Below are 27806 nucleotides of genomic sequence, written 5' to 3' on the forward strand. Positions count from 1 at the left end.
TGGATTTATATTTCGGATCCTAGAGTTATACATATTCCTCTCATGTGTCTCTCAGAGCTGAAATTTTTTTAAACCAGTCAATATTCCAATATTTCCGTCGCGCTTCGGATATAGAAAAAAAAAGGAGAGAAATAAACGATAATTCGGGACTGGCGAATTGCATGGTACTCATAAAAACTGAGCGCGATAAGAGAATTCCGTCTCTGTGAATTTCACAGTCGTTCCGACCACCTGCTTGCCTTTGAAAACATAAATGAAGCGGAAAACGTGCCTTAGAGACGAAGCGCGAATAATTCCGAAGTAAGAACGCTTTCTTTGAAAATTTCTGTGCACTCGCGGATTTGATCAGGAAAATACGACGATAGACGAGGTAAGTATATATTTTATTAAGTAGTCAAATTAAGAATTTTTAGAAAAGTACTATCATAGAATACTAAATCATTCTATCCGTGTAATGACAATAATCCTCATTTTTTTATTTATTATATGTATAAATGAAGTTTCTACTTTCATGTTTTTAATTTTTACGCTGGATTTTGCCAATTACATCGCCGATTAAAATCTTTGATCTTTCGAAAAATGTGTCCAAACGGATCTCACTGGCTGTAAACGAAGTAAAATGCGGCCGTTCACGTTTACCTAATCTACTTTCCACGGAAAAGCTGGGAATACATTTTACGATCCGTCCAGAAACGTTAAAATAGTTCGAAGGTATAAAAGCGCGAGAACCATCGTCGCAGTTTGACGACGACGCCGAGAACGAGAAATAGATAAACGATGATCGGTCTGACGAACGATGCCAAGAAAGAGATCGAGAATCGCACACGAAATTAAACGGTGCAGCTAGGTACTCGGTCGCTTCGTGAATGATTCTCAAAGAGAAGTGTCTAATAGAAAGCCAAACAATAAATCACGACTCAAGGTCCTCACGTGCGCGAAACATTAGACAGTAATGTTAGACGAACATTTGAAACGAGATGAAATAAAATGAATAATTTTTCTACATTTCTCGAAAGCCCAAGTTTACCTACATGTAAAATGATCTACTTAGCAAGACTCTTCGTAATAAATATCTATAATTATTTTATTTTATTTTATTGAGATACGAATTTAATGTAGAGCTCTCTTTGTCTTGTGCATATAAAAAGACTGCAGCGTAATTTCTCTTTAGTATTCGCGACGAGAGATCTCTTCTACAAGCGGATATCAGGTTTGTTAGATACAAGAAGGGTATTCAAATTCACTGATCATCCATGAACGTTCCGAATCTATCGTCGGATTGATGTATTCCGTGTTGGTGAGGCGCGAGGGATGCGATGAATTCTCATGAAGCACACGTTTCGTCGTCGGGGAATTTAGATTGGCTGAAAACCGAGCGACGAGCGTTTAACTTTTCCGTTAAAAGCAAGTGAAAGATGAGTCGCGTAATATGGTCCAATTACTCGGTAAACTACAACATGTTGCAAGTTCGCGGCACAATGAGTGAATTTTGCAAAAATAGATAAGGCCGGGATACAAGTCTTTTAACAATATCATTAATGCTTTTGATTGGCTGCCGTGACATGCTTCCGAATTACGTTTTCCGATTAGCGACTTATGTAAAACAGCTTTTCCGGATGTTAATTACCTTAATGCAAGTTCAATCTTTAATTCAATTAAAGATTGGCTTGAAATACTTTTTACGTAATTATTTTTATTCGTTAAATATATTTTTCTGGATAAACGAAAAATTGCTGCATGTTGACGATATTAAAGTTTCACAAGAAACTTCATTATCATCAGAATAACCTCGTATTACGTATGTGACCGTTTTAGCTTAAATGTGTATTCGATATAAATAATCTTATTCCGATAGCTCTCCTTCATGAATTTTCTCCTTCAATTGACGTAAAGAAAACGCGTAATTATTTATCAAAAATATACATATATAATTGCATATTATAAATATCATAATTTTCTTGAATAAAACAATTGTATGTGTTTTTGTGCATCAATTGATTTATTTTATTGTTAGACTTTGTGTACGGCTAACATATAGATATGTGAACAATTAAGCATCACTATACGACGTGAATGCGGCACGACACGTTTATGTCTGAATCGACCTTCACCATTTACAGACAATAAATGTCGCGTTATCGGTTACGTGTCGCAAAATCACTGTAGTACCTTGTACATCTATGCGGTATAAATACTAGGCGAGCATAATAAATAGGCGACACATAAATAGGCAAGATACGCTCCTTTCCGAAAGCAACGAGCCATTTGCGCGCTTGCGACAAGCCGCGCATTGTCTGCGCGAGTAATTCCCGCGGCGATCCACCGCGATATCGTTAACAATGCCGGCGTTAATTTGTCACTGCCGTTCGGTCGGCTAGATTGGCGAGGGCTGATTAGAAAATCTAAACGCCGGGTTGAGACTGAAGGCACAGACTCGGCGGGGAACGTACGCGACGTTGACGCAACGTACAGAGGCGTGCCTAAAATCCTCTATGTAACATTCTCTGTGACACAGATTCGAGATCACCTTTTTCGAAAGCCAATAGTCATGACCGCGGTGAGTCATGCTGTCGAGAGTTATAATTCGTTTCTTATAACAATCGGTATTGCACAAGACTGTCCTAGAGAATTTTTCTTTCTTTCCTTTCGCTCATCTGCCAAGTTGTGCTTATTATCGCGTTAATTGCTGCAGTTGCACTGCATGAAACAGTAAATTGCGGATATTCTGCAACGAAAGTTAGACAAGACGTATAACAGAGATGCGCTCTTATTGATTGACACACTCCAATATTATGGCCTTCGCGAACTCTTCTTTTCACAATCAATATTTCTATTGTGAAAGAGTAACTTTATTGTCTTGCGCAAGACGTAATCGAGCGCGGCGAGTTCGATAACATTATTCGAAACGGACTTTCTGTTGCAGAAAGAAGCGCAACGGTGTGCGTGGATTTTATTTCAACAAATTCACTCGTACGATCTCCGGCCTGATGGAGTACGACAAAAAGACACCCGAGAGAAAAGAAGCGTCTCGTTTTCCTCAATGAGATCTGTTAGATCTATTCTCCCGGTGCAACAAGATAAGATCTGGTACACGCAACAAAAATAGGGTCGTGTAAGTTTCTCTCTACAACGCGCATATTTTCCAGCAAAAGTCGTAAATTTTTACCGTGCAAACACACATTAAGCGTGCATTGCATGCCGAAGCATGCTTCAAATGCAAATCAGCGTCGTAACGCAATGTCTAACGTATAATCTGTGTTCTTTTATATCTTTCCTCTTTGCGCACGCATGTTTTTCCATTTCACGAATAATAAATAATTTACGTTCTATCTGAGCGAGTAATTAACATACGCCTAATTTGCGTCAACATTACGACTACGATAATATTCGGTCGTTCAAGAAATAATTATTGTCGATTAATTTAACAATCACATACAGATGATAAAAATAGAGAGAAAAATTGTGATGCGTCTTATGCTCGTTTTTCTCTTTCATATAACTTTTCCTTCCAAAAGCTAAATATAATTTATACATATAGTACAACTGTATAGTTAAAAAAATTCTAAAGTGAAGACTAAACTTACGAAAAAACGATTTTGATTGATAATATGACTTTTTAATTCCAAACTAAAATCATCGATAATGCTCTGTCTCGCTCAAACGCATACATTTGTCCATGTCTATCATATTCAAGCGCCAGATCTTACTATTAAACGCAATTGATACCCGGTTTGTCATACTAACTATATTACGTATACGCGCGATAAAATGTGCAGAATAATGTGAAAATTTTCTTTCCTGAGCATCCAATCGTAATTTCAAAAATTCAATATTGTTTGTTCACATAATCCGATGTGCAGGACAATCTCATTTTGTATATATACAAGCTATAAAACTTTTATATATCAAAGATGCATTAACCTCCTGTGACAGCTGTACGAACCAAAGAAAAGTCAGTTTTTATTTTTTTGCGATTTTCTTGTAAAATCGACCGTTTCAGCATCGTATTTTTTTTATGTATTTTAATTCTGTAAAAAAAATTGTGTTTTGTCAAGTCACTTTGAAAATGTAAGATGCACTGCAATTGTCAGTAATTCGCGTCACTTTAGGATACTAGTTTACTCTGCATGCGTTCTACATATGTAATAGAGAGACTGCATATACAATGTGTATGTATGTATGTACACATATATGTATTATACATGTATAATATATTTTCTGTATCAATGCAATGCAAAATAGAAATTTGGCATTCAAAACCGCAATATATTTAAAAAAATATTACACGGCAGTTTAAATTAAAATATTGTATTTTTATTTAAATTTTGAAAAATGTATCCATCTCTATCGTGTCTTTATCAATAACAATAAAATCGCGATAAGAGATACTCAAATATCTCAAGTGTAACATATAAATTAAGCAAATCTGTTAAATATTTGAAAAAATAAAATTTCAACAAATTGCGTAAAATGAGATTATATACGAATCTATTTGCTCGCGCGAGGAACGTTTCTGATAAGTTTAGGAACAGAAGGAATGTTTATTTGCAATTCTACGGCGGAGAATAATCACAGGAAATTTATTTAGGCCAAGCGGAAATGCTCGATTTGAATATCGCATTTGTTACATGTGCTTACTGAATTTTACATTTACTTGATTAATTTAATTAATTTCTTAATTAGTTCCTTAATGACTTTTTATTAATTAATTTCTTTAAACATTGACCATTCACTCAAAATTATTTGATACTAATTTATAATTACATATTTAAATGATTTAAAAGGTTAATTAAAACATCGGCTGATATTATAAATAAAATATTAAGCTTTTTCAACTTTTTAATAATTTTAATAGTAAATTTGATTCTCCAAGATTTCTGCAAACTTTGCTTTAAATTATTAATTATTAATTTAAAATTTTATATTTATAGGATTTAAAGTTGACTAATATTATAAATAAAATATCAAGCTTACGCATAAATAATAAATATTTATTATACATTATATTTATTATTATAAAATTAAATGTTTATTATTTTGGTTTTGAAAACTGGCATTAATAATGTAAAATAGATTTTTTTACATAAATAATACTTCACGGTTACACAAATGTTATTGTTTGTTATCAAAGAACAGCTTTTCTCTATTGCCCAAGAAATTACAGTTACTTTGTCAATAAAAAGTCGTAAAATCTCTTATATTTGCTGTTTGTCTCGCGCACCTTTTTGGTCACTTAACCGCTCATTTCTACTCTAATGAGTGGTTCATTAGCCGTGGACGGTCTTAAATTGCGGGCATAGCGTGCAGATTACTTGCGGATCCACAAAGATTAACTTTGCTTGATGCTGCGCCGCCGAATCAACAAGATGAATGAGACCGACAATTATTCGGGGATGTAATAAATACACTTTTTTGCCATTTAATATAATTTTGTTAACGATCTTAATTTTGGTGCGCTTTTTATAATTTTTTATACCGCGAAATAAAAAGACGAATAAAGTAGTATAATACAGATACAGACTTAATCATATTTATTATTACATAAAAGATCGATCTTGTCCTAATATTCACAAAAAATTTCACAGATTCGCTCAGAGGTGTTATATTTTTGAGTCGATAAATAAATTCAATCACGCGCGATGAAACCGTTTATCGATTGCACTCGGTAGGGATAACGTAATTCTTTTTTAATCCAAATAACAGAATATTTTAAATATAATGATAAGTCTTGCGCATAGAGAAAAGTTATCCTTTGATAATAGCAAAAAATAATAATTGTGCAATCGTAAAATATTATTTATATTGAAACAGTAATATAATGATAATTATAATTCATTTTATATACATACAAGACTTACAGGAAAAAAATTAAAAAATTGTATATCTAAATTTACAAAATTATATCTAAATAGTAAAGGCTTCTTTGCATCGTCTACAAGATACAAAGGCTGTGTTCCACTTAACTTTCGCAACGCTCTTGGAATCATTTCATCCTTGTTGTTTAGCAAATGTTATACAAGGACAAATAATGCTCGCAAGCGTTGCAAGTGTTAAATGGAACGTAGCCAAAGATAAAAAAATGTAGGTTTATGCAATAAAAATCATATCTTATTTTAATTGTTAGACAATTACAAAGAACTTTTACATCAGTAATTTATTTCCTCTGGCTCACAAACTAAATTAAGCTCTTTAAATACCCTTGCAAATAACACTTGCTTCTATCAATCTCTCAAATGTCATCATTGACAAAACTAATTTTGACACAAATAGTCCGTTGTGCGTTGTTATATACACTCTATCACGCTATGAGAGAAAAGTTTATAAATTTTTCAACTGCCAGCGGGCAAAAGCTGCAATAGTAAATCACGAATGACAAGTTCGAAACGAGCGATTCATATGAAACGCGATCAATCGCGTCCGCGATCCAATTTCTCCCCTCCTCCCCCTTTCTCCTCCAGGCGATGTAATACACATCACGCGGAATGAAAAAAAAAATGCTTGCGGACTAGATTAGTCAACCGTAATTAGCGTCACGAGTTTTGCGCGCTGTCGGACTTGCTGTCAAAATGTCGGCCCGGGGGGACGCCCAGGCACGATCGCTAACGGATCGTTGCGTCGTCGTTCCCCGGTTTCGCAACAAAATGTAAATCGGAGTTGAAATTCTCTCACCGCGCAGTCACCCTCCGGGCACTTTTCACTATCTTGTCGGCTTAACCCTGAAGCGTACTCGCGACTCGATGTATAAATACGCGCTGGCTTCCATCGACGCGTGTACAGTTTATTTTACAACATAGAGAGTGCTAAATCAAAATAGATTGTACTTTTGTAGATAAATACGGTAGACAAATGGTAGGCGCAGATCCACTTCGTCGCTCTCATAAATAGTCGCCTCACTTCCGCGCAGTGAGTTCAGAGTGAAACACTTAACCCATTAATTAAGTTTAACGTATCTTATACGTGCGCGACGTCCCGTCGATCCGACAAAATAGCAAGATAATTTATATATTTATCGCGATATAATAAAACATGTTTCGATGAGGCTAACAGATTCCGACCATCGAGATACATATCTCATTAATTATAAATTCCGCACGTGGAAGCGGAGGCGACAAAATGCGCGTCGAATGCATTATCGAAACGATGAACAATTTAATTTTAATATGAAGTAACGTCCTGCACGCGTGTCCGATCGGGAAGTAAAATCAATATAGCGTGAGTCAACAGGTTGACTCACACTATGTATACATATATGCTATATATACACCCGCGAATATATTAATTACAGTAAAGAATTGAATATTGTGGCAATCAAATGCGCATATTTGATTATTCATTGACCAGCATAATATTTACTGATATAATATTAATATTTAACAAAGATTTTATTTAAACGAGTTGCTGGAACACTATTGCTCACCGCATTTGATTGATTTGTCTATGTAATCAAATAAATCATAAAAAATTTTATTTTTTTACAAACACTGCATAATTTATTAAAGACATGATTTATTAAATCTCTCATAACGCTGAAACTAATCTACTTATTTAATGAATTTCATTAAGTTTACTCTGATCAAGGTAATGCTTTTTGATTTGTGTACCAAAAATTGATGAATATCTCATATAATTTTATTATGTTATTTTTTTCCTAGCATAAAAAAATGTACAAATAAAAGAAACAATTTATACAAAGATATAAAGAGTATAATTTAATTTTAATTTTAGATTTGGAAAAATATTGAGGTAAATAATTAACTATGTTAAGATACGTTAAGAATAATATTACGACTTTTACCCGAACGAAATTGAAGTATGATAATTTAACGTAAAATTATTAATCCCCCCCGCCCCCGCATTGATTTAAAAATTGCGTGATTGCTGCAAGTAAGATGAGTAAATCCTCTTACGTAGCTTCATCAAATGAATTCGAAAAAGTGGTACCCGCGCTCCGTTAACCGCATTAATTCAGCAGCGGCTCGTTAATTCGCCAATTGCTTTGCAATCGGGTATGCGGATTGATCACGCTACGTTTTGACGGGGACCAGAATTGACTGTCAAAAGTCGGCAGGTCTTAAGATTAAACGACGACAGATCCGCAGTTTGTCACTTGGGAACGCAAGCAATCGAGGTCGCAAAGTATATGCTTTAAAACCTCACGAAACGTTTTTCTGCGAAAGGCGTTGAAGAAAATTTATCCAGATATATAAATCAGTGTAATCAGGATTCAAAGAGCAAGAAGCAATTAAAAGATTTGCATAGTTGCAGCGAGAGGAATAAAAACATATAAAATAATCTTCAAGATAAAAATATATAAAAATCTACTTAATGAGCCTTCTTACTTTTTATCACTATTTGATTTATATAACTTATGTAAAAAGTTTTATATATACTAAATTAATAATGTGCGATTCTGTTTTCGATTCTATACGAGCACTCTCTTAACTCACTCGAACGTGATAAGGGCCCAGATAAGTGGGCAATAACATTTCTTTCTTCACTATAGAAGGAAATTTATAACTCTTAAATACGGACGTTCATAAACAGTGAAAGCGACGGGCAATTTAAGAAACGAATGGCCAGTCTGTTGGGGTTAATTGGTTCGCTGCCTTTGGACAAACGCGTGACGACGCTTCGCATCGCGGCATGCACTCTTTTCTCGAACCTACCTTCCATCTCGACATTTGTCCACGCATTTTGTCCCACGATCGTATCGCAGAGAATTCATCCATGCCGCGGACTCCCGAGGCAAGCTTCGCCGAAGAGTTATCGATCAATCAGCGTGACTCAATCAGCGAGAGACACGCTTGCTTCTTTTGTGCAATTCTTTAGTACGATTCTTATGAATCCTTCAACCGTCTTTCTTGGTGGCAATGCGTAGCCTTGACGCAGTTACGCAACACCTCGCGGAGACCGCCTAATCGCGTTTTGTTCAACGACCCCGCGGTTTTAGCGTATTATTAAAATAGACCGCTATTAATATAATAAGTTGGAGACTCTTGGTCGCGCGATCGATGTGTACGGACTTCCGAGAGCAGGCGAGAGTTGATCTTGCGATAAATATTGTAGCGCCGCGTCGACATCTCGACGTCTCTTCTGACGAAGTTGAATCTCGGTGCTCGCACGTACTGTGATATATCTTCACGTGCCACGCCGCCGAGCAGGGCATAATTTTTTCGGGGACGTTTATGAGCCTCCGTGACCGGCAATAAACTTCAGAGTACTTCGTTCATTACGGCTTTTCCTTGCCGCTTTAAAGAAAGCGATTGCGTGTCGGGAATTAGAGAATGAAGAAATGCACATTAAATTTATAAAATTATTATCGTCTACAATATTTTTCTCCGGGATTAAACGAAAGATTTTAACAGTTTGATTTACTACAACTTAAAACTTAAAATATTGTAAAACATAAAAGAAAAATAATTGTGTTTGTAAAAAAGCAAACAACTTCGTTCTTACAAAATTGATCCCTCGTATGCAGAAGTGACGTCACCATGGAAGAAAGTCCGCATTCTCGGACAAAAGCGCAGAGAAAATATCGACAAAAAGAAAGTTAGGTACACCATGGGAGATTGATGGGATTTATTGCGATCCCGCGGAGCTTACTAGTTTCATCCATTATCCACATTACAGGCACCCACTTGCAAACTCTCATGCTTTTACCGATGAATCTAGACCGTGTTCCGACATATGTAATGTGAACTATAGATTTTCAGTACTAGCAGTGTATATCGAAACACGACCCTAATCGACAAAGGATAAACAACCGTCTTTGTACAGTTGATCCTACGTATAATACAGCAAGCAGTCCATGTTTTATTTCATTAATTTACAGTTCAAACGCAAGAATGTGAAGTTAATTTTAAAATCATCTTAACATAGATATTAATATTACGCTATTATTGCACATATATCGTCACAGGAAATATTTGTTAAATTTTTTCTTAAAAAAATATATTTTTAATTTTCTGCTTATGTTACTTTTGTAGCTCACAGCTTATCATTAAATTTTGATTATAAACATTTTTCTCTTTTATAATTTAGAAATAATCTGCAAAAAATGGTAGAAAAATCTTTTATCTTTTTACCTTTAGAGTCGAAAATTATATCTTTAAAGGACGATAAAGCACAACTGCATATCGTTATTGTATACCTATATTATTATATTAAATTATTCTTCATACCCATACAAAAGTTTATCCAAATTAAATATTTCGAGTGCGCGATGTTTTTATTGTAAGTCGAAACCACCTGTGCGATATATTGACAATACTTTTCACGCGAAGGCTTCGTACAGCTGGGCATGCTACTGACAAATGTGGAAAGGACGTGTCTGCTTCTGACGGTGATCCACGTTTTGCTCGAAGTCGGTGCTGACACCTTCACTTTGGGGTACATCACCGGCTCGAAACGACGTGTTAAGGACTTTGAATATCAACGACCAGGATTCCGGATATCAGGTGCTATCACTCTTGCCGTGGAAGAGGCGAGTAATTTTCTTTTACTACTCTCTTTCTTTCCCTGCCCTAATACATTAATAGATCGAGATTAGCATTGCGAAAACGGATAATTAAATTTAGCAGTTTCACGCAGAAATACGATTATCCCCGATTGAACATCAATTACGCGAAATTGGAATGGCTTGCGATTTTGCGGTCGCTGCAAAATAACATTTCCAGCTTGTTCTTAAAAATTATATATTATTATCATGCATTTAGAACACATTAGATTTGAAAAATACTTTTTAAAATTTAGAAAAGCAAATTTTGAAAAATAATTTGCTTATAATTTACATTACAAAAAATATTACTGCAGAATATTTTTTTTTATTAGATAAAGTTAATCATTTTCTAATAGTCTTTGATCTTTCTATTCAAAATATTCTTTTAAAAATAATTTTATTTAAAACATAGATAAACGCTGGCGAACTTGGTAAACGAGGGCATAAGCTTGATTTTATCGTTGCTGAAACTTTTGGAGAAGAAGAAACCAGCATTTTGATGACAGCGGATCTATGGAGGAAAAACGTTAGCGTTTACATCGGGCCGCAAGAAACTTGCATTCACGAAGGCAGAATGGCGGCTGCATTTAACATTCCAATGATATCATACGTAAATAATTTCTCGCATTTTACCTATCTTTAATTTTAACTTTGTGAAATAAATGCGACATGGTAAAATCTTTATGAAAAACAGCTGTGCGATACATTTGCCGGATTATCCGGATTGCGGTAACGTTCCACTTGAATTGAAAAATGGCACCGCACATATCATGACACTATAATGATCTCTGATATTCCTCGCGATCGTTTCTCGTTTGCTTCAACGTAATCTGCTAACGCATCGCGCAATTTGGAATAACGGGCCGTACGATAACATGGATTCTACATATATTCGCGATACAAATACGTAGTGTTTGCATTGCATACTGCGCTTGCATTGATAGCATATATACGTATAATTAAAGCTTAGATCTTAGATGAAAGCTTTTGCTTACTATTGTATTTTCTAGTTTTGCACGTATAATGAAACGTCTAATAAAAAGGAATTTCCGACCTTTGCAAGAACAAGACCACCCGATACACAGATTTCAAAAAGCGTAGTTTCAGTGCTGCTGGCTTTTAACTGGACCAAAGTAAGCACTCTCATTTCAATAAGTGCATGTTTCTAATATTAATGTAAAATTAGATTTTAAAAGAAGCGCTTTGTCTGATATGTATTTTTGTAAATATTTTTAGGTAACTTTTATATATATTAATTCAACAATGTTTGAGTTCAACAAAATGTCCACGATCGCAGCGACGATTCTAAAGTCTTTTGAAGCTGCAGGAATTACTGTAAATTATCGTCGTTCGTGGAGCGAACCATATTATGGTTCAACAAACACGAAAAATCCTTTCCACAAACATGTTAGAGAAACGTATCGAGACACACGAAGTGAGTAATAAAAACGTTTATTTCCAAGCATTAAATTCTTGTACCTACATTATTGTTATCATATTTATTGAAATAAAATCATAACTTTAGTTTGTAACGCAATTCTTCTCGAAATATGAAGGCCAGGCTTCTAACGTTAATCTCCTTTCATACTTGACTTTCGTTTCTAATTCGAAAGTTCAGTTCAGCTGACAACGTGTCTTTTCCCAATCAACTTAGCACACGCGCGATCCAAAATAGACTACCCGCATTTCGGTACTTTGATTTATGTTGCGGAACGATGGAATGAAACCAACATTGGAAACAACCCGCATATTGCAGGAACAAGTGTCCCAGACTTGCGGATAGATACTGGCATGCCACTAGTCTCATTAGTCACGCATCTGTTTAGACGTATTAAGAGACCGTGCGTTCTAAAAATAAACATTTGAACGTGACCGGATTTAGCAATCACGATAACGCAAACACGATAGCCTAACAACCGGAAAAAGTTTCGATTATCGCGCGATTTTCTCATGCAAATGTTATTTGTTGCAGTTTACGTTATTCTTGGGCATTATTACGAACACATGGGACTCTTGATGGCTCTAGACGAAATGAATCTCTTGGAAAAAGGTATAAATTTGCTGTAGAATAATCAGGTACATATATTGAAGAGTAACTGTCATTAGCTATACCTTTAACTTTAAACGCGTAATACACGATCGTATTACAATACGAAAATCTAATAACTTTTACTTTTCGAGATAATCTAATTAAACATAAATAAAATAACTGAGAAATATGTTGTATTAACTTATTTTTATTGCTACTAATTATTAACACAAATATAAGCTTTTAAGCGAATGTATTTAAATGCCACGAGGTTTATGTAAAATAACTCTATATGTATAAAATTATACATGTATGTATTTTATGTAAAATAACTCTACATATGCAACATGTATAATTCTTCGTATAATTTTACAACTGTACAACTGTTTCTCTTTTGCACGCGTATCATTTATCTTCCTCAAATAAGATTATTTACTTAGGCGAATACTGGGTTGTTGGTGTCGACATCGAGCAATACGATGAGAAACATCCGAATAAGTATCTACGCGGATTGTGGCAAAAGGAAACGGATTTGTCAATCGTAAATGCGTACCGCAGTTACTTCAGCATCGTTGCGTCCACCCCAATAAATTTCATGAATTTCACTCGCCTCGTCAATGAATACAGACAGAAGCCGCCATTCAATTTTACGAATCCGTTGGCAAACATCGGAGGAATAGTTCAGGTGACTAAAGATGAAAATTTGGGAACAATTCTTCCTGAATTTGAAGATTCTAACAAAATAATTTTAACTTCAAAATTTCTTTCACTTTTATAATATTTTGGAAAGTTGCTTGAAATCATTTACTCCGTTTTTCCTTTTTAACCAAATATATTGTCAAATTTTTTTTTGAACTTTTTCTTTTTTTTCCAAGGGCGACTTGTTGGTGAAAAAGTCGTTCGTGCCACAAAAATTTAAACGACATTAAACATTTTGTCATATATTAATCATATATTATGATCACGGTTGTCATTTTCCTGTCTGATCAATCAATAATTATTTTCAAATTGTTATTTTCTTATAAGTTCTCTTTCTCTAAAAAAAAAAAGATCAGATTTAGCCCTTTTGCCAGAAATTAAAAAAAAATCAGAATCTCCGATTGAAAACCAAAGAGGCTACTCTACTTTCTTAAAAAGATTTTCCTGCCCACCAGAAATTCATTCAAAAAGCCGGAATCTCATGCTAAAAACTGGAGAGCAACCGTGATTATAATGCAATTAAATCACGGAGCGCATACTCAATTATGCATAATCATTCACATACCATCGCATTGTGCTTTGAAACGGAATTACGAATAACAACCTGTTCTACATGCGACGGACCATCTGCGAGCGAAATTATCACACTCGTTCGCCCTATCATTATAATTCTTTTTTTGCGGAAGACGACTCGTCAATTCATGTAATCCAGGCCGCGATATCTTTCATATGAATCGCACAGACTACCTTCCCGCCGCAATCACCCCCAATCCCGAGGCATAATCGTTACTTCGTGTTATAAGGCAGATCGTGCCAGAAACAGCGTACCTGTACGATGCTGTGCATCTTTACGAGAAATCGTTGCTGCGTGCACTCGACGAGAATCGGGACCCTCGAAATGGCCGGGAGATGGTGTCGGCGCTACATGGCGTTCATTACCGAAGCGCAATGGGGTATGTACGTGAGGAAGTATGAAATAAAGGCGCGAGCACGATCGTTCGTCGTACACCATGATCGTAACATTTTACGATATGCAAATCAAATGCCTTGGAGAAGAGAACGTCACCCGATAATTTCTCGCCGAAAAGAGCCGACCGAGAAAGATAGAGAAAGAGAAGAGAACTTTACACGCATACGCACGTACGCTCGCGCGGTGTATTTTCAGTGACGTAATTACCGTTTGCATGCCATATAACGAGGTCAGAAGCTAAACGATTTATCATTCGCGATCGCCACGCTAACAATAAGATTCTGTGCGGAATTATTGTATTTACACGTCCGCTGCTTCGACAGGCGAGTCCGGGTCGGAAGAAAAAGATTCGTCTGACGATTAAAAACGAATGTTCCGCGCTTTATGAAGACGAGACGAAAGTAATCGTTCCGAAAGATATTTCAATCATTCGACAGACCTCGTTTGCATCGTGCACTTTATTACGGGCGTTTATACGAAATTGTATGTCGCGTATTCCAAATTTCTTGTGCATGTACAATACATACATCAATATCAAATTTGTCGCATAAAGGAATGATAGTTATTCTTTTTATTATAAATAAAAATCATATTTATAATATTTATGGACATTAAAAACAAGTTATAGTTATCGATAATATCATAGCGTATTTTATAATTAATAAAATCGTAATTAATAAAGTCGTTACATAACACTAAATTTTTTCTTAATGCTACTTACAAATTGTAAATAGATACAGAATTGTTTTGTAATGTACAGTTATTCTATCTAACCGATTGAATCGAACATAACGGAATTTGCATATTACGTGCGTAACCACTTCTGTATAGATACATGATATACATGGATGAGAATGGAGATGCCGAGGGCAATTACACATTGATTGCATTAGACCATCGACCTGTGAGAGGTTACGGCCTTTATCCGATTGGGTATTTCGTTGGAAAAGAGCAAGGAACAAATCTACCAGTAAGCAAACGATTGTTCTTGTAACATTTTATCTCGTGTCTATAACGAAGAAATATTTGTTGTATTAATTTTATATTACGTTTCACAAAGATTTAATATTATTAAATATATAAAAATGATTATCAAAATTTAATATATTTTTCTTCATTAACAAACATTAATATGAAACGTAATCGAGACAATGAAAGTTCAAATTAGATAAATTTTTAGTAGAGCCAAATGCAGTCTGAAGCGAATCTTGGTGCGGATTATAAGATTTATACAATTATTATTAAAACCAAGCTCCGCTTCATACATTTGACATTAATAAAAATTTATTTCTTTATTAAAGCAAATTTGTAGAAAATGTCTAATTTTTAATTCATGAAAAACTTGAAAACGAAGGATGTATGTGTATTATCGACATTTTTTCTGGAAAATTTCTTAATAATTACATCTATTATAAATTACTTTAAATTAGTCTTTTATTCAATTTTTGACATATATAATAATGTTTAGAAGCTTCAATTGAATAAGGAAATATCATGGATCGGAGATCAGGGACCACCGGTTGCAGAACCTTATTGCGGATATCATGGTGAAAAATGTAATTGTGAGTATAGTAAAAATATACATTATATAAATTTGTTCAGTTGCCATTACACGAATTGTATTATCAATTTAATTATTCACATATTATCTTTATTATCTTTAAGTAGGTACATAAATATGCTTTATGAAACTTTTCCTAAAAAGAGTGATATGAATATTTTTTATTAAAACATTTTTTCTCTTTTCTATATAAAAATTATTATATATATATATATATTTTTTTTTAACTAATATATTAATCATTTCATATAATATTTTTAAAAAGTAATTTAATACAATACTTAAACCACAGTGTAAGCTGTATAAAAATTCTCTTAATAATACGAGTTGATATTTGTTTACAGCTTATACTGGCGAAATTATGGGAGGCATCGTCGGTGCATTGCTGCTCATTATCGCAGCGGTTTTTTTGATTCTTTATAGGAATTGGAAGTATGAACAAGAATTGGATAGTTTGCTGTGGAAAGTTAATTATAAGGACATTCAAATCAAGGAACAGAAGGATGAAATGAAAGCTACTGAGACGTCTGCAAAATGTAATTCCAAGGTAACAGCTTGCCTGTATCGCTCTACTGCTATTCTCGAGAGAATCTTTATTTCTTTCGTATTTTTACGTCTTTACGTAAATGTTTTTATGATTTTCTCTTGTTGGATTGCACATACAACCAAAAAATTGGCTTGTATTTGTGCGAAATTTATTAATCGTAAACTTTAAATTTTTAAATACAAAGCTATAACAATTTTTTAGTATATAAACATTTTAGTACAGAATTGTGTTAATGTGAAATCAATTCTTTGTCTTGTAAACAATGTTTTAACTTACAATTACAATAACATACATGTATATCTTTTTTCTCGTAAAGTCATCTACGACGCAACCTATAGTGCGAACTAGTCAGGTGTCGCTAAGCTCTAATCCTGACGCAGATTTCCGATATTCAACTATTTACACGGAAATTGGAGTGTACAAAGGGCGAATTTTTGCTGTTAAGAAAATCAGAAAGAAATCGATTGAGATAACACGAGAAATGAAAAAAGAATTAAAAATGGTATGTATGTGATGTGGTAACGTTCGCAGTCAATAATTTTAATTTAATTTGTATTTACAGTATAATAACTGTTATTAAGCAATTATAGTATAAACCTTGCAAAACCTTATCAAGGCGATGTTTTATAGGCGATTATGTATTTTCAGATGCGCGATTTAAGACACGATAACTTAAACGCCTTTATCGGTGCCTGCACTGATCCGCCTAATATATGTGTCATCGTCGAATATTGTGCACGTGGTAGTCTGAAGGTAATTTTTAAAATTAATGTAATTAGTATTTTGTATATACCGATTAAATCTCCAAATATTATTGCATTATGTTAATTTCAGTAATTTCAAATTTCCAACGATGTGCTCAGCAATGTTTTTTCAGGACATATTGGAGAACGAAGATATAAAACTCGATAATATGTTCATGGCGTCTCTCGTCGGCGACATCATTAGAGTAAGTTTCATTAAATTTATATTTTTTTATCTTCAAAGTTTGCTTTCTTAAAATAAAAAAAATACTATTTTTATTTTAAGAAATAATGTTAGATTTTCTCCGTTCAGCGTACGTCAGACTGCTGAATGTAATGTCCGTACATAAGAAAAGCAATTTCGAAAATTGTCCACATTTTCTTCATTCGCAAACTTTTAAACTCCGAATAAGAGCACTCGAAACTTTCATAGTACTGCAATAATTGTCGACACTCAGAAGTTTTCTCTTTTAACGGTTTTAATTTTCTATCTCTTTTTTAAAAAGAAATCTTATAAACAGATATAAAAATGTAAATAGCTAAATAATACTACGTCTGACTCATGGGACAACTAGGGGACAAAAAGAATGAAGTGATTCACCTGCAGAGAACACGCCATAAGCGAAGAGATTTCGGACGCGGGGATTGGAAAGGGAGGGATATAGTATTCGAGCCACGTCATATTGAGAAATCGACGGTCGGGGCGGAGTAGGAGACGAAGGATTTTGTACCACATCCAGTGAAGATAAATCCGATGATAGAAATCTTGCCATTGATAGTTGTCGTTAGATAACATGTAGGACATTTGTTGAGAAGTTCAGTTTGGTGCGGAAAAGGGACGGAAAAGGGATTTGCATCCGGCCATACAACATTCGATGATTAGAAATTTTTGTAAACATGTTCAAAGTCATCGTTAAGTTGTGAGTCCGTTTCAAGATTGCAAAGAGTATTACATATATTCGTATCGTGTGCATCTGTTGACGACGATGTTAATGTATGATCACATCTGGTAACATCAAAATCGCGTATAGAGAAAGAGAGATGCATCGGCTACTGTACGATGATAAAAAATTTCGCGGTCTCATTCGATCAATTGTAACTGCTTAACATTTCTGAAGGTAGTCCTAAATATTTGTTATAAATTACGAGATCGACTCTACTTGTCCTGTTATTGTTTTTGAAAGAGGCAAAACTCCGCGCAAAATTGCGCAAAACTATTTTTAGAAAAGATTATTTGTGTTTGAAAGAAAATGAAAAGTTCTAGATTGAATTAATAACAGTAATTAATGTGCGCGATCCTAATGGTGGTCGAAGAATTTTTTCGACACGCGAACAGTTGGCAATGATAATACTATTGATACTTGTTAACAGCACAGGCTGTATTTTACATTTCCAAGATTTCACTAGCGAGAAGCTTAATCTTTGTGCTTTTTAGGGTATGATATATCTTCATGAGTCAGTCATAAAATATCATGGATCGCTCAGACCATCAAACTGCCTTGTGGATTCGCGATGGGTCGTAAAACTCGCAGATTTTGGCCTCCATGAATTCAAGCGGGATGCGGAATGCGATCCCTCTGATGTCATAAAAAAATATCACGGTAAAAAATGATTTTTTGCACCCGATTCTATAATTATTTTTCTTTATTCTATAATAGTTTCAACACTTGCTAAATATTTTTTAATCTTTTAGTTTGTGAATTGAGACTTATAACGTATAAATTGAAATAAATTTATCAATGTCCGTCATATAATTGCAAAGATGTAAGTCTATATAAATTTAATTAATTTTTTAATTAAAATTTTTTAGGATTGTTATACAAAGCACCTGAATTATTACGCTCTACTCGTCTGGGAGAACCAACTGCTCGTGATTTTCAGAAAGGAGACGTTTATTCCTTTGCTATAATATTGTATGAACTTCAAGGACGTCACGGGCCATTCGGTGTCACGGAATTATCAGCGGCCGAGATATTGAAGAAAGTAATCGCGAGAGATTCTGAAATATCACCGTTTAGGTATAAACTAGTCTCAACTGTGAGAAATATAATTTTAATTAAAGAATTCAAAACAATTTTCTTTCTTTCTCACGTAATAATGATAGACCACCGTTGAATCAACTGGAGAATACGTTCGATTTCGTTCGTGACTGTTTGCTCCAAAGCTGGACGGAAAATCCTGATTTTCGACCAGACTTCAAAATGATAAGGAACAAATTAAGACCGCTACGAAAGGGCATGTGAGTTTTCTTCGTAATATTATACTCGAAATAATATTTCGTTACTTAAAATTAATTAATCGACATATAGAATTAATCTATATCACAAAAAGCATTATTTTTGAAAATCCTAACTTCTCTTTTTAGCTTAATCTTTCACTTAATAACAAATATATGATTTATGTTTTTATTAGGAAAGCAAATATCTTCGACAACATGATGGCAATGATGGAAAAATATGCAAATAATCTTGAAGCACTCGTTGACGAGCGAACGGACCAACTAACTGAAGAAAAAAAGAAAACAGATGCATTACTACACGAAATGTTACCGCGCTATGTAGCTGATCAGTTAAAAAAGGGACACAAAGTAGAGGCTGAAAGTTTCGACTGTGTTACCATTTATTTCAGTGATATAGTTGGTTTCACGTCTATGTCTGCGGAAAGTACGCCGTTACAAGTGAGAATTTTTATATAATAATAAACATGTTATTAATCACTGTAAATTCGATTCATTTTTCTTGCTAAAAATAACTATGCATTCGCATATATAATAAAGCTACATATTCCGGCTTTGTTCCAGGTGGTTGATTTTCTTAATGACCTCTATACATGCTTTGACTCGACGATAGAAAACTATGACGTTTATAAAGTCGAGACTATCGGGGACGCTTACATGGTGGTGAGTATATTACGGAATTAAAATTGTTCTCGGAATTGATAGTGAACAGGTAACAATTACAAGAATTTGCGAATTGCCATAAAAAAAATTATCGATAATAACTCCGTCATTTTATATTCTTACCTACTTCAACTGAATTTTGTTTGCTAGGTGAGCGGTTTGCCGATAAGGAACGGTATTCAGCATGCTGGTGAAGTTGCTAGCATGTCGTTGTGCCTTCTAGATGCTATTAAGCAATTTACTATTCGTCACAGACCACTTGACAAGCTGCAACTCCGCGTAGGAATACACTCCGGACCAGTATGCGCAGGGGTGGTTGGTTTAAAAATGCCTCGCTATTGCTTATTCGGTGATACAGTGAACACTGCCAGTCGTATGGCGTCGACAGGGTTACGTACGTATTATTTAAAATTATTTTTTAATGTATATTTATGTAAACAAAGCGTTAAATAAATGTAACTATGCAAATGGATCACGAACAATTAAAATAATAAATCTTTCAATCGTTTCAATCTTTATATGTATATCTCATCGAAATGATATAGCGATTATTTAATAGAATTAAGCATATATTGCCACAATTCTTAATAAAATCTGATTTTCTTTTATTTTCATAGCGCTGAAAATTCATTGCAGCACTGAGACGAAGCAGCTACTGGACCAGCTGGGAGGATTCAGCCTCGTCGAACGTGGGGTAGTTTCAATGAAGGGCAAAGGCGAGCGTTTAACGTACTGGTTAATCGGAGAGGATCCAATATTACGCAGCAAGCGTAGCAAGGAAAGAGCGAGCAAACAAAGCGGCGATAGCAAGAAGACAAGCGTGACGGATTCTCTGGTTCCTCGAAGTTCTTTGAAAAACAAGTCCCTCGTCAGATCGACTTTCATGAGATGTTCCAGCGAGTCCCCGAAACGCTTGCGATTCGCCAGCTCGGATCAGCTGGACCAAAAGGGCTCCAGGGTGAGCCAACTGGAATCGATAGTCGACAATAGTCCATGTAAGACGAAGGTTTCGTGCGTGTTACGCTCGTCCTGCATGGAGAATTGGCGATCCTCCAGCAATTCGTGTCCCTGCGTCGAGAAGCTCTGCGATCAGGAGACTCAGCCGGAACTGATAAAACACGAATTGTCGTCGGACATCAAGAACGTGCCACTGCTTCGCACCAATCTGATCTTCGGCAACGAGTCGTATCTTCTGCGACCCGGGACCAAGAATTTTCGCTTCGGTACACCTGGGATACTCCAGATTACCTGCAGATCGGCCCCTAGCAGCCCCAAGCATAGCACGGCACAGCTGAACGCTCAGAAAAGAGCGGCGCAGTCGAACGAAGAGATCGATGGGTGGGATGCGATGACACCATTAATCTATTATCCGGGTGGTCGCTTGGATTCAAAGATTTAAAATCGACTCGAACGACATCACAAACGTGCGTAGCAAAATATTTATAATTCGTATTACATATTATATATTTAGGAATATCTGTAGGGCTAATTTGACAATCGATAATTCCGCAAACGGTATACGTCGGATTTTCCAATTAATGCCAATCACTAACTTTGTATAGTTAGTACATTTTTAACGAGATTTCTCGCTTACAGTACACGATGTACCAAAGCGCACTGCACGTACAAATTATCGCACGTAAATATTAATATATTATTTATAGCTAAAGTAGAGACAATGATATACGCATGTTCATATTCCTTTCTCTTCCAACATATAACGACAATATATTCCTTATATTAGCATAGACAATCATAAAGGCTCGTGCTTCTTAAACAAATGTCTAGTCAATGCTACTTTAAATATCATATTTGTCTCTGAGTACTTTTATATAACTGTCAAACATTGTATAAGAATGATTAATTCTTCTAACATTATACAAGAAGATCCAATTAATCGTTAGTAACTCAAAAAAGGTAAAAGTATTATTTCTAAATATTTTCAGATAATCCATCCGTATATGCATTATTTAATAAATGTTATATTTACTTTCAAAGAAAGATTTGTTCTACTATTTAAATGTAGCACATGTACAATTTATTAAATAATATCGTATACAGGTAGATTACCTGAAAACAATATATATATATATATATATATATATATATATATATATATATAATATAATTATTGTGCACTTCTTCGTACATCTCATTAAAACATTTAGAAAATAAAAATGACAAGAAAATATTAAATTAAAATATTCGTAAAAAATAAAAATAAAAAGTACTACAATATTTCATTTTTGCAAACTCATTTTCAGCATATCGCATTAATCCGTATTAATTATTTGCGCATAACTCTAAAGTAAAATAATAACTTATTTTTATATACTCTATTTTTTATTCCGTTCTCTCTTTTTCTCTCCGTCCCTCTTCATTTTTAAATAATTATTTTTATAAACTTTGTACGATCAATATAAAAAAAAACGGGAAAAATATGTACCTCTTTATCCTCCTTCGAAATCCGCCGTCTCTATGTGTGTGACTGTGTACACATTAACAATACGAGGCTCTTAGTTTGTGCAGACGTCATACGTAAGTGCAATGGCTTCAGACGTAACCCGGCACACGCGAACGACGCGTGATAGAGTGGCGGTGATAACGCAGAGAGATCCATTACGTTATTATTATTGAGGAAATTAATTAAACCCGACTGACGCGATATTATTATGCATATGTCATGCATACTTCTACGCTTCTATTACCCTTTTATCGTTCGCCTGCACGACTGGCTGCCAGCCGACGTTTTTAAAAAAGCGAGCAAAAGTTGATGCGACGGACGAACGCGTCGATTGAAACAGTAGTCGCGTGAAGGACGACAGCAGCGGCGCTAAAAAAAGAACAAAGAGAGAGAAAGAGAGAGAGAGAGAGAGAAAGGGGAAAAAGAAAAAGAACAAGACGAATCGTGCGTGTGATTTCAGATTATTTGCCTCGGTAAAATTTTTCTGCGCTATCGATAAATACTGCGACGACCACGTCGTTTCCAATGAACCTCCCTACCGCGTCGTTTACAAGAACGTGTATCGAGGTATCGTCTTTCAGGGGCCGTGAGCTATCTTGCTTTTTTTACACCGCACATTGATGTCTGGCCGTTTAACGATTCAACAGCGATTTCTACTTGTCTCGTGAAAGAGAACGAATATAACGAAAGAATGATCAGTTAATAATAAACGTGTATTGTCATGCCGTGTCTTTTTGTAGCCTACAAAAAGATGCATTTTATTTTAAAACGTCCTCTGAATTCACGTCGAAGATATGGATTGTAAAAACTGCTTGCTTATATATGCGTCGCGAACGTGGCATAAATTAAATCGCCTTTTCGTCCCGATTAATTCCATACTATTAGCCAAGTTGCACGAGGATAAGAGTCTTTATGTACGACTCGATGGTACTGACCCGCTTCATGGTAATGCGCTGTACAAATTTGAGAATTCAATCACGGAATGCCGAACCGAAAATATTGACTTCAGTTTGCACGGTTCGTTACGTCGCGGGAACGCCGCGTGACGACAAAACCGGCGACGGTATGTCCCGCCTTTACCTATGCGGCGCGCGCGAACGAGCCGTGCAAATACAAAACTGACTCCGAAATTTATTACACGAATTACCACGAGCGCGTTCGCAGACGGCCGCGGTATACTCGAACTTGACTGAAACGATCGAGACCGATCTCTGGGATAAAGAACCGCGTTAAAAGCGCGTTAAAGACGCGTTTTCAGTACGCAACATATTGTCTAACAAATAATTTGACTGACGGGGAATAATAAAATATATCGATAATACAAACACGCTTGTATAATCGTGATTCGAGAAGGATCGAAATTGATATGGATAAAACGATTATAAAACATAATAAAATATAAATGGTAATAACGGACAGTGTTTAAAATAGCGATATAATTGCCTGGTCGCGTGGGAGCGTGTACGAGATTCAGTGCAACACACACGCACGTATACGTATAATACAAACGACAAGAAAAACACAAGACATGCCACGAGCAAGCGGACACCCTGTATAACGAAGCGACTCTTATATGTATACAGAATGGGGTACCGTCTTATTTACGTTGAAGTGGTTGTCGGCCAACTTAGAGCGGTGGCCATCATTCAATCAAGCCGAACAATTTAAACAGCCCGGATTCACGCAGCGAAATCATTTAATATTTGACGTCAAGCACGATTATCGTATAACGGTACGTAATGGCCGTTTGTTTGTACAGGTTGCAAGCGGCGCCGTAATTTTCAAATGGTATATTTGCCTCCCTGAGAACGACACTGCTGAACGTTATTGTATTGTTGCAAAATTCTTTGCAAGCGTTCATGAACGACAATTCGAATCGGCGACGCGTTCACGTTAAAAAAGAAATATGCATGCCGCGACATAATTTGCCGTAATAAAATCTAAATAAAATTCGAAATGTCGTGGAACAACTTTTTAGCGCAGCAGAGTACGAGTGCTATGAATAAAATTATAGATTACCAATCACGCGGTAATCAGCAAAACTTGGAATGGATTTTGCAAATCTTAGAATATCGATCTTTTTTGGTAAGCATAAATCTTCGAGAAACACAATTTTTATATACAATTGTTTATCTTTAATTCCATCGTATTGAAGATCCGTTTTAGATGTTAGCATTCTGATATTATTTAAATTTAACTCCATCTCGAAATTTTGCAAATATTGAGTGTTTTCTTGCAAGAGACATGATGTAACACAGTGAATCATTCACAACCTTATTTACTCAGACACTTTACTCCTACTTTTTAATTATTTTTTTTTTAACAATTTTATAAATTTATTTGTCAAATACATATAATTAGGTATACATAAAGAATGCCCTTGTCTCTTATTATGAATAATTTTATCCTTGTTTAATATTGGAAAACAACGGGAATAAAATGATTCAATGTGTTATACTGTATCAATTGTGTCTCTTATTGGGAAATACCCATCGAGTATCATAAAATTACGCAAATTTTTTACACGCTTTACCGTGTGTATACTACGGAGAGAGAAGAGTGTAAGTCCAATTCAAAATTGATATTTTTAGAACATTCAAGATGACTAATAGACCGAGCCTCGATGTATTAATATTAATTGTCGCCGGCTGAACGTTATTTCGACTTCACGCTCGAGCGCATACGGCCTCTAGAGAGCGCGTGCTTTTATTAGGCTCTCCTTCTACCAACCGCGTCTATTTATAGACACGGAATTATCTTCATCCGTTGTGAAAACAATACGACGATGAAAAAAAAACTCGATGAAATGTCATGCAGGTTTACCGCGGCTTGCGCGATGCGTCGCGCGCTCACTCCCGCCGGAGAACGAGATTCACTCGTTAGCGAATCAAGAGGAGCATCGCCAACTGACAATTTTTCACGGCTTACCTGAATGGCCAGAATGGAGCCTGGGAAAGAACGATCGGTCGTCGTGTCTGTGATAAAATTTGAAAATTTTCTTCCTTATACCGAAACGACGACGCGACGCGACGAGGCCCGCGATTTCTATTTCCTCGTGACGCGTGCTTACTCACTTGCTCACACCTGCAATGAAAACGAGTTATTGTCCACATGCGGTTATTTTACATATGCGCGCTTAGGCCGGGAGAGCTTAAAATAAACTCGTCGCCGCGATTCGACACGTTCGATTGCGACGGCCGACATCGTTGTCATTTAGCCTGATTTCCATCGGCACGGTTTGCTTTGGCCGGTGAGCGAACTCGGCGTTTTCGAGCAAGTCACGTTCGAATCTCCTCGCCTTGGTGAACGTGACGAGTTCAATAAGACTTGCAAAATTGGCTTTAGGATTGCGTATCGTGATTCGATTATCCCTTTGAAATGGTCATGGTCGTTACCACGATAAATTGTTCCAATTAGCCAGATCCATTACTATTAAAACTACAAGTACAAATTATCGAAGATGTATATATTCTATATCATTCGTAACTACGTTAATGCAAGGAATTTTTCAAACTTGTAAAGATCGTGACTTATTTTTTAAAATGGCAAACATCTGCGATCTATCTAGCTTTGTATTATAAATATAAAAAAATCGAGGAAGGAATTATTTATTTTTACTACTTTATTTATATTTTTATTTATATTCATTTTCCCCTTCCTATACTCTTTAATTTTTTAATTCGAGAATTCTTTGTAATTCATTTTATCTTTAATTTTTTATTAAACACAATTTTATAAATTTATTTTTCAAATATATAATTAGGTATGTGTGAAGATTATCCTTGTTTGTTATTTCTGTTACTGACAGCTTTACATCAGCATCGATGCGAATCATTTTTTTTCAGACACAAGAAGTTTGATAAAATGTAGATTATTTTGAAATTTAGTTTTGATTAAAATCCAACTTCATACGAAGTTGTGAAAGGACGTACGATCGCAAATTTGTATGTACCTACTTATTATGTGAACTAATTGTAAGTAACGAAATGTATTTTTAACAGTCTAAAAATTTTCATGACTCATTAAAAATTGGTTCGCGGCCCATCAGGATCGCGACTCATACCTACATTGGAAATCTCTCTAACTTAATATATATTCGCAATATCTAAAGTCGCGTTTTTTATCATACTGATCCAATCTTCGTGTGTACGAGATGTCACGAAATCCAAACTTTCAACAGAACGTCGTTCGCGAGGAATCGTATCGCAGCAATATCCGATGTAGAGAGTACCAATGTACCATACATGACAAATGCCGAATGTTGACACTCACAGAAAAAAAAGATAAGATAACAGCTGTTAGCACCCGATCGGCGTTTCTGCGCTTTGCGATCTACGTCACTGTTGCTAACTGTGGCGTGTGTGTACACGTGTGGTACTGCAGCAAATCGATATTATTTTTTTCTCAATAGTCGCAAAATCTTCCTCGCATTACGTACGCGTAAGATCAATGCCGTCGCGTACCACCGCGACAAATCGTGGGCGTCGCTCATGAAATGGTCATTCGCCGCGAATAACTGTGTCGCTCGGTTGCAAAGTATTTCCTCGAAATACTCACAATCAGTGAGAGATAGCGACGGAAACGAGAGGAGACAAACGTCGGAAAATTTATACGGAGATAATGAATCGCGGAGAGGTACAAATGAGAGAGCGCGAGCAAAATTAATCGGTGAAGATGGGGAGAGATCCCGCCTTTTTCAGAGTACGCGTCACGCAACGTGAAAGAACGCGGCGGTCGTTTCCTGGCCGCGTGGAAGTCAACAAGGTTTCCAGAAGATTGATTTTCGTGTTAATGCCGTACAGGCATCCAGCATATAACCGACTGACGTTTATTCCGCCACTTTCGTCGGTGCTATCATATTTTTTTTGTATCTCGAGATCCTCCTCAAGTCCGATGATAATCGAGAAGAAAAACGGAGCCGATTTCCATTCCCTTTAATCCGTTCCTCGAATTCACGAGATAAATTCAATCGCGATGATGCGTCGACCACGCGAAATTATCGTGCCGAGAAAGACTACTTTTCTTTCTTCGAAACGTGACGCTTCTCATTATCACACCTCATTATTTACCCGCGCTGTTTTACGAGCACGTGCAATCGCGATGTATATGCGTCTTGCAGCGCAGGGCATTGCGGCTAAAGACGAATTTGCATAAACTTTATTTAGTCGGTCCGCGACTCTGTGATTAACGCAACATTATTCGCCCGCGAAGGATGTGTGAGTGTGCGTTAAGATGCTAAACGAAATATAAATTCTAAATGTTTAAACGTTTGCTCGTAAAAGTGATCTCGAGACGCAGCTCTCTTTCCGACAATTATAAATAATTATTCTACCTTCTAATCGTTCCAGCTTGGTATCCGGATCTCTCCTAATTTCGTCGAACAGTCACGTGATACG

The 27806-nt window shown here is 35.7% G+C and overlaps 1 protein-coding gene and 1 long non-coding RNA gene across 5 annotated transcripts; one reads left to right on the forward strand and one right to left on the reverse strand.

Annotated features, from left to right (window-relative positions):
* Positions 1-2: 2 nt before the first annotated feature.
* On the reverse strand, positions 3-27806 carry LOC105449435. The gene is made up of 3 exons (XR_974346.1): positions 27743-27806; positions 25339-25494; positions 3-57 (listed from the first exon to the last, which is right to left on the reverse strand). It is a non-coding gene; the product is annotated as an uncharacterized LOC105449435 (long non-coding RNA).
* Positions 56-27797, forward strand: LOC105449434 (guanylate cyclase 32E). Of its 4 annotated transcripts, XM_011688670.1 has the most exons (23): positions 56-370; positions 2924-3112; positions 10284-10483; positions 10911-11108; positions 11509-11631; positions 11735-11933; positions 12471-12548; positions 12968-13212; positions 14034-14179; positions 15028-15166; positions 15665-15758; positions 16102-16304; positions 16621-16806; positions 16953-17057; positions 17182-17253; positions 18483-18648; positions 18858-19065; positions 19152-19286; positions 19460-19724; positions 19848-19946; positions 20097-20340; positions 20564-21370; positions 27759-27797. In XM_011688670.1, exons 3-22 carry the CDS (start codon positions 10301-10303, stop codon positions 21343-21345), a joined length of 3870 nt encoding a protein of 1289 aa, XP_011686972.1. In that variant the 5' UTR covers positions 56-370; positions 2924-3112; positions 10284-10300; the 3' UTR covers positions 21346-21370; positions 27759-27797. The 4 variants fall into 4 exon arrangements, with proteins under 4 accessions (XP_011686972.1, XP_011686971.1, XP_011686974.1 ...); XM_011688669.1 differs by lacking the exon at positions 27759-27797 and having other exon boundaries at positions 20564-22014; XM_011688672.1 differs by lacking the exon at positions 27759-27797 and having other exon boundaries at positions 20583-20717.

The sequence above is a fragment of the Wasmannia auropunctata genome, unplaced genomic scaffold, assembly GCF_000956235.1.
Source record: "Wasmannia auropunctata unplaced genomic scaffold, wasmannia.A_1.0 LD336076.1, whole genome shotgun sequence".
NCBI classification, from domain to species: Eukaryota; Metazoa; Arthropoda; class Insecta; order Hymenoptera; family Formicidae; genus Wasmannia; species Wasmannia auropunctata.

Excerpts from the sequence above, each read along its gene's own strand:
- LOC105449434 (XM_011688670.1), top strand. The coding sequence starts at position 10,301 with ATGCTACTGACAAATGTGGAAAGGACGTGTCTGCTTCTGACGGTGATC. Across the intron at positions 13,213-14,033 it reads ACATCGGAGGAATAGTTCAG|ATCGTGCCAGAAACAGCGTA; the intron begins GTGACTAAAGAT and ends GTTATAAGGCAG. Across the intron at positions 17,058-17,181 it reads GTGCACGTGGTAGTCTGAAG|GACATATTGGAGAACGAAGA; the intron begins GTAATTTTTAAA and ends ATGTTTTTTCAG.